The sequence below is a fragment of the Nanorana parkeri genome, unplaced genomic scaffold (genome assembly GCF_000935625.1).
Source record: "Nanorana parkeri isolate BGI_ZX_2015 unplaced genomic scaffold, ASM93562v1 scaffold43, whole genome shotgun sequence".
Lineage (NCBI taxonomy): Eukaryota > Metazoa > Chordata > Amphibia > Anura > Dicroglossidae > Nanorana > Nanorana parkeri.
The window spans coordinates 846,538-854,651 of NW_017306311.1; the positions used below are offsets into that span (position 1 = coordinate 846,538).

Here is an 8,114-nt window from a genome sequence, read left to right on the forward strand (position 1 = left end):
GGAACAATGCTAGTTTCCTATTGGCTATTGCAAATTGAAATAGCCAATAGTAAACTCTCAATGCTTTTGAATGGGAATTAGTTTTTTCCTCTATTCTGACATCGCTCGTGCCAGAATGAAGAAAAAAAGACACAGCTGTGTTTCTCTCCTTGGCGGCGAGGGGGCTCCCGGGGCCCCAGGGAGAGTTTTTACACGAACAGTGTTCGGCTCACTTCACTTCTGATCGGTCATTCACTCGGCTGCCCTCGGCAGCTTTGTGAATAGACCCCATAGTGTAGTGGCATTGATGGTCTCTATCCCATAGGAACCAAGTACTTAGCTACTTGTAGCAGATAACATATATGTAAACCTTAACAATTAACTTCCATTATTGATTTCTTTTTTTGGTCTGTTAATTATACCAATGAAAGTGTTTTGTTATATCTTTCCCATAAGTGCAAAGAATACCTGTTGTTCCTGACAAAGATCCAGTGAGCATTTAACTTCCTGTAGTGAACTGACAATGTTGCACTTAAATGTCAGACATTGTTATTAGCCTTTCTCTCTGAGAAGACTACAGAACACCTTGCTGCTATGTTACAGAGATAAATGGGGGAGGGGGATTGTTATGTGGTCTGAACACACTTCCTGTCCTATTTTGACAAGGCCGCTATTCCACAAATACAGTACGGCTTGCATTGTCAACCAAGCACAGGAAGTGTGTTACTGGCAGGATCACCAGCTGAAAATAAAAAGAAAAGAAGCCCGCAAAAGGAAAAATAATGCAGTCACCAAATCTAAGGACTGGTAAGCTGCAATATATAAAATATTTATTTTTTGGTTTGCATAAACTTTAAATAGACTTTATATGATTAGTAAATCAGCAATGCATTTTTAAATAATGGGCTTTGGAGTCTGGGAACTGTGCACAACTACTAACATAGCATAATATTGTCATTAAACAAAGACACATAATGTTGTTATTGTAAAGCTTTGGTAAAGATAATAGTTCTTGGCACTTAAACAACGTGCAATAGACAGATTATTACCACATTAAAAGGCCTTAACATTAATAGTGCAGACTTTTCTTCTGCTATTTTACCCTGGTGATGGCAGCTTTGCATGGAGTATGGAACACAAGGAAGAATGATTATAGATTCTGTCAAACTGTTACAGGGATTTGAAAATAAAATGACATGCTTTTCAGAGTTCAGACTGTAACAAGCTGTTACCTCTGTGTTTCCTGTTAATATCATAGGCCAATCTGCCTCTGCTGCAGCGGGAACTTCTGCACTGCGCAAGACTCGCCAAGCAGAACCCAGCCCAATACCTAGCTCAGCATGAGCAGCTGCTCCTGGATGCCAGCACCACCTCGCCTGTTGACTCATCAGAACTGCTTCTTGATGTGAATGAAAACGGGAAGAGGAGAACTCCTGATAGGTAAAGACCCAGGGTATAGATTTCATGTCTCTACTACCAGTCTTCCGTTACTTTGCAAAAGAGTTACCTTTGCAGGTTTGCATTATACCCTGTAGATTTTCTAAAGAGGAAATTACTTTTTGCTTTAATGATATCGAGTGAGACTTACTATCAGCTTAGATCTTCAATTGGGTTTAATCAGGAAGAAAGTATAACGAGCAAATACCATAGTGAGTCAAAACTGCCAAAACTGTTTTTTTTTTTTTTGTATTTACAAATTAAATGAATGATAATGATATGAATTATCAACTGACTTCTTATAGATATTTGGCTCCATTTCTGGGGTCTGTTCTGAGTTCCTAGTTTAATCCATACAGCGTGGCCATTATGATAAAGTCTCAATTTACGTGTTGGACTTTTATTTATTTTACCCTATTGTTCACACAGCAGAAGTGGTAGGTATAATTAGAACCTGAACATTCATTTGGGAGCTGTTCACAATGGAGCACCCAAGAGCTGTGAGATGCCAGAGGGTGCATTAGTACATCATTGCTTTCCTTGTCTGAAATATAAGTTTGAAATGGACATGCTCTTAAACTTTTAAATATGACCACAATATAGTGGAATCTGATAGGTTGCTCTGGGTTGCTGTGTTTTGGACATGGTCCCTTTTATTGCAGCCTTATAAAGTAAGCCAGACAACTTCCTCCTGAAATTAAATTTTTATGAACTGGACAAAAATGAAGATCAACCAAAAATCTTAAGGGTACATTACCATAACAATGCCAAACTACCCAGAATGATACAAGGTCTCATTTTTCGTAAACAGTCCTTTTATAAGGAGCACTTTAGTAATGATATTGTGTAAGACACGAATAACATACTTTAAGACACAGGCACTATCACAATAGTCTAGGATAAGGCTATGATGTAATACAGAAATCTCCAAACCATTGAATGTCCCCTGGAGCACCACTAAATCCTTTACTCAAAATTGGAAAGAATATGGTATGATTGTGACTGTCTCATCTACCAAATCTCAGCAACCAGGTAAGAAAGACGTTTAGTCAGTAAAGCAACCAGGGAGCCAATATTAGCTTTAAAGGAGCTGCAGTGATCCACAGCTAACATGGGATCTCCGCAACTCCGCTTTCCTAATACCTGGGCAAATCACTTGGTGAGCTTTATGAAACAATGACATGCAGAAAGCAATTGCTAAAAAAAAAAAATCTTAAATTTTTCTGGCCTCAGCACTAAACATTTTGAGTGGAAAAGCACCACCTCTGCTTATCACCCTGAAAATATTTAGTGGGGTGCTCCTCATCAGCAGGTCAAAATGCATGGAACCAAATGCACAGTAGTTTTGGGGGAACACATGTTCCAGATTACAAGAGATCTGAGACTTGATGGAGGTAAAATCCGAGCTAGATGATGACCCTGAGCACACAAAATGACACCGTTGTTTCAAACCAAAAACTTGAATGTGTTACAGTGACCCAGTAAAAGCCCAGATCTCAATCTAGTTGAGAATCTGTGGTAGGATGTGAAACATTTTCCCATATGACCATACAGAAATAGAACAACTCGTAAAGAAAAAAGAAAATGGCAATAAATTGCAAGATTCAGTTGCTGGATTAATGGTGCTGGATTGATGTAATTAACAGATGTCTCCCTTTATTATTTATTTGATTCTGTGTCTCAATTAAAAATAGTTTGCACCTTGTATGTTGTAGTAATCAAATGGTGAAAAGCCCCAATAAATCTTTTTTAATTTAATATTTTACTCAGTGGCATGGTGGTGGGGAGGTGGGGGCATTAATTATTCAATGCACAGTGTAGATAACACACCCACTATTTGGAAGGGCACAGCAGATACATTTCCTTTTGTGTCTCATGATAAAAACATTATCTGAATGATAATCAACTATAGGATAAAATACATTTGTTTGTTTTCGTGGACTTTACAGTCAACATTAAATTGTCCTTATTTTTTACCGATTGTATGTATCTTTCTGGATAGTTGGCAACTCTTGTGTCTCCATTATGCGTGTGTAAAACTGGAATGCTTTATAAAAGCATAGGAAACATATCACTTGCTTATTACATCAGTTGAGTTGTACAAGTCTAGCAGCACAAGATAAGTTCAGTTCAACAAATCATCTTTCATGCTGCAAGATCTTACTGCAGACTAAATACAATTTTTATTTCTAATATGCTCATAAAATAAGCCTTATCTGGCTGCTCCACTCGCTCCGGCCCCACAAATGCTTCCAGAAGACATTCCAAGAAATATGCTCTAAGAATAAAATAATACATAAAACATGGTTCGAAGGAAGAAAGACGTTTAAATTACAAGGTCTAGTTGCTTTCATGTTTTCTTCATAGTTCCAGTATAACATATATGTGGTTTTAGTCTGGTGCCTACCAACATATGTTTGTAGACTTGATATGTTTTATTATCATGGAATGCAGCAAACTAGTCTGTCAAAAGTACTCTGTACTGTATATGTATAACAGGATGTGGGTTGGCTTTGCTTTCTGTGGATGTTTAAAAACAAAAATCCCTGAAAAGTAATATACAATTCTGGTGAGATAGCCAACAGTATATCTAAGTCCGTCACTGGCTTTAATATATAACATTATTAAGCTTTAGTGCAGGTGCTCACCAGGTGCCCAGAGGGCCACCAGGTTGGGCTCAACAACCATGTATCAGTGCAAAAAAATCCTGGGGAACTTCTGCATTGTATGGGATTCATTTGTTTATTAAAGCACAACTCCAGCCAAAAAGAACAAAATAAGAAGGAATACCCCATTAAAAGACAACATAACAAACCAGCTCCAATATTTTCCATCAACCCAGAGATTTCCCCCACAGTACTTTTTTTCTACCTCTAGATGTCCTCAGTCTGATGACTAGCATCATTCAACCTACTTCCTCCAATTTGTCCTGGAGCAGAAGCAGCATAGTGATGATCTCATCGCTCTGTTACTCTGCTTTCTCTTCCTATCAGCATGCTTCTTGTCAACACATGAACTGACTGTCTCCTTGTGCTGTTTCTTCCAGTCAGAAACCAGCCCTGCTGTACAGGCACTGTAAGAGGCTGACACCAGGTCAGAGTCAGGTACTTACACTCCCTACACTGAATAAAGATGACATATCTGCATTGCTGTGTGTCTTTTATATTAGAGTTCAGTTTCAAGCTGTTGCAATCATAATTATAATTGTTATGCCTAAATAAATGTGTTATTCCCAGAGAAAGCAGGGGAGACCTGGGATTTCTTTTTACAGCATTGAGGGTGTTAATATGAAACCTATAATATGATTTTTTAAGCACATTGAATCAATGTTTATGGCATAAAGAGGATTTAAGCAATTTTGGAAAAAATTTGCAATCACTGAAGATATTATACTGCATGTGGGCCAAGATATGACATCTCCCAGATTGGATTTCAAAAAGTCCATGACGTTTTAGAAGTTCTCGGCCCCAGTGGAAGCCTATTACAACTTCAAAATAAAACTACCCATAATCTGTAGAGCACCCCTCGATATGCAGGAATGAAATGACCCCCCCCAGGTCATTTTTGCCAGCAAACACTTCCCTAATGTTGAGATTAGAGCACTATTCATGTTCAGGCCTACAGAAAGAGGAAGTACAGAATCTAAATCTTCCAGGTTTGTCAGATGCCTGTGTACCCCATTGTGCACTCTGGTTCCCTTTGCCAGCCCCTACATCACTTGTAGTGACGTAGCACAGTGGGCACAGTAGCGACGTAGCCAGTGGGAGAAATCACAGAACACACTGGAGCACCAGGCATCTGACACACCCAGAAGTCTGTTGAACTGAAAAATTCTGCCAAAGGCTGTAGCTCATGAAGAGAGCAAAGTGGGGACTTGACACCCACTGGAGAGGAAAATATTAAAGGCCTTCTTTTGCAGGCACCCTTTTTTAAGGTTTTTGTTTGCTTAAACAAATACAAGAAAGCTAAAACGATCTAGGATGATAACTAGAGGCTTTGGGTTGCTGAATTTTCCTCGATGTCATATAAAATAAGCTTACTTATGTCATGAGCACCGAACAGACCTTTTTCAGAGAATACCTTTATATTAGTTTAAAAAACGCAAAAATTGCATTTTTATGGAACTGGCATTATTCTCTGAGTCTATTTGTTGCATGCTTCTTTGTTGGGCTTGTCAGCACAAACTCAGCCCTTTCAAGCGTGAAATTAGAGATGTCAAACATTTTAGCCAGAAGCTATTTTTCTACAACTCATCCCATGCAAATTTCTTCAGCACCATGTTGTGAAGAATTGTCCACAGGAAAAAAAAATAATAGTATATAATATTCTCTAGTCCAATAATTACTTCCTTTGTGGGTTTTTAGATCTATAGTTTATAACATTTATTAAAATATGTGCATTTTAATTTAAGCCACAGTTCATATAGAATCTTATGATGGATGTGACTGAAAGGAAAAACATTTTTTGCCACCTATCATTCCTGTTCTCCATTCCATGTTTCTAATGCAGTACAATTAAACTAGTTATTATTTTTGGCTATTTTAAAAGATACCTTAAATGCAATTTAAACACCACCTATTTACAAACCTGCACTTTTTGTACATTTACTCCCATAAGAATGTTAGATTGGTTTGATGTCTTGATGTTTTTAAGTGCTGATTGACAGTTTCTTGTCTATGGCTGCACTGGCTTATCCAAAAGTGCAGCCATAGTTACAAGCAAACGAAACACACAGGACTAGCGTAGGAGTTAAATACATTTCAAAATATACTAAAGACTTTATCACTGTAAAAACCAAGTGCCGCATCTGCCTTTGCCACCTACCCTCTTGATAATATTATGCTTCTGACCAAAGTGCATGTGCAAGGAAAGAGGTAATCAAAAGTAATAATACTGATTTTTGTCCATCATAGGAGACAGAGTTATGATGAGAGCAGAAGACAGGGACATTGCATCATGCCTCTTGGCCAGAGCGGTAGATCATTCTGTCCAAATTTTTTCTCACAGAAATATTGTCTTGTGTTATTAAAAGTGCCTGATTAAAAGAGTCCATCAAGTTCTACCCATTCTTATTCCAATACTTTTCCAAATCTAAAAGAGGGCAAATTAAAACCCTAAATGAGGGAGCGGCCAATTTATGCTTACAGTGGGGAAAAAAATCCTTCTTAACTCCATCAGTGCAAATCAAATTCATGTCATGGATTGGTAGTGCCACATGTTACTATTTAATGGAACTGTAGGTGTGAGTTTTTGTAATGAAGACACAATGTCCACATTTCATTTTAGATTAACTGTCATCCATAATCACATCCTATGGTTGGATTTCCAATGGCCCTGGAATGGATTTTCTTTCAAACCTTTAACCAATGCCCCTGGATTGGTTCCTCTTACAAACCTTTAAGTGCTACATGTGAGCATGAAATGTTGTAGGGTCCAAAACAATTCCAACTCTATTCTACTTTAGTATGATCATGTATGGGTACAACCTGTGCAACAAAAGAGTAACTGTTAGTATATTGACCGGACAGGTTAGAAAATTGTCACTTAATTCTGATTGCCATTAGGTGGAATAAGCTGGCATTTAATTTTTTTCACTTATTTTATTTAGTTTAACTGGCTATACCCTGATAACAACAGATAGTGGTATGTCTGCCCATAGTTGCATTAGTTTACTAAGCTCTGGAATCAACTATCCTCAGTTTGCAATACTCATCTGCTGTTGACAGTGGCATATGCATTGTACCCTGTGTGACAATGAGTGTATCTGAGTTTCTGAGTAACATTACTCCTTAGAATACCACAAACATCCTGATAATCATATGCCATGTATGAAATTAGTAGCTTTCTTGCTTTTAATAAACTGGCTGTGACCAACCTTTGTCTGACATTGGATATTTAGGTTGGTAGGGAAAACAGTCATTCAAGGGTCTGATTATTCCAGATGGAACAATCATTAAGAAGTATATTTCCAATATACCCTTTACATACCTCCTTACCATCTTGTCTTAAATTGTATTGTGACTGTAATGTTTTCCTTATATTGTAAAGCGCTGTGCAAACTATTGGCGCTATATAAATCCTGTATAATAATAATATTAATTAGATCTCTTTTAAGATGCCTTTTCTAACTTAGTTCTAGCATGTGTATTCTCTATTAGCCTTTCTGCATTCAAATCTGTTAAACAGAGAGGGTTTAACAGCACGTGTGAAAAAATATATGCCATTGAAGATGAAATATTATTTTCTAAATCTGCTCAATGTTAGCATTAATATGTTATTTTGCATCCATTCTACTGCTTGTGATGTTATGCTGAAGTCTAGATTTAGGCTTTAAAGGCGTTTGCAAGTGTGACAGGGAAGCTTTATGTTTTACGGAATGTTTTCTTGGTGCATATGGTCTGACACGGATGAGCAACCACGGTGAGATTTTGGTGTCTATTAAACTCACTCATTAAAAAGATCAATCTGTTTCAATAATAACATTGGGAGCCATCAGTCACCGAAAGAGTAAAAGAAAGGGGGGAAAACTGACACGTGAGTGGAAAACATAACTAAGTAATTCATACGTGACATGTCACAGTAGCAGGGAACTCGTGTTTATTGCTCCATTAGACTCCATTCTCAGCAAGACCAATGATTGTTCTGTACGGCTATTCCTTTTGTATGAATGTACATTTGATATTACTTTGTACTGTATT

At 37.6% G+C, this 8,114-nt stretch overlaps 1 protein-coding gene across 3 annotated transcripts in view; it reads left to right on the top strand.

The window, feature by feature from the left end:
- The window catches only part of RUNX1T1 (RUNX1 translocation partner 1), a 111,945-nt gene that overhangs the window by 72,809 nt on the left and 31,022 nt on the right, over positions 1-8,114 (top strand). For all 3 annotated transcript variants that reach the window (XM_018572234.1, XM_018572246.1, XM_018572239.1), the window contains exon 5: positions 1,238-1,419. In XM_018572234.1, the coding sequence (XP_018427736.1) occupies positions 1,238-1,419 (182 nt within the window). The remainder of the gene's footprint in view (positions 1-1,237; positions 1,420-8,114) is intronic.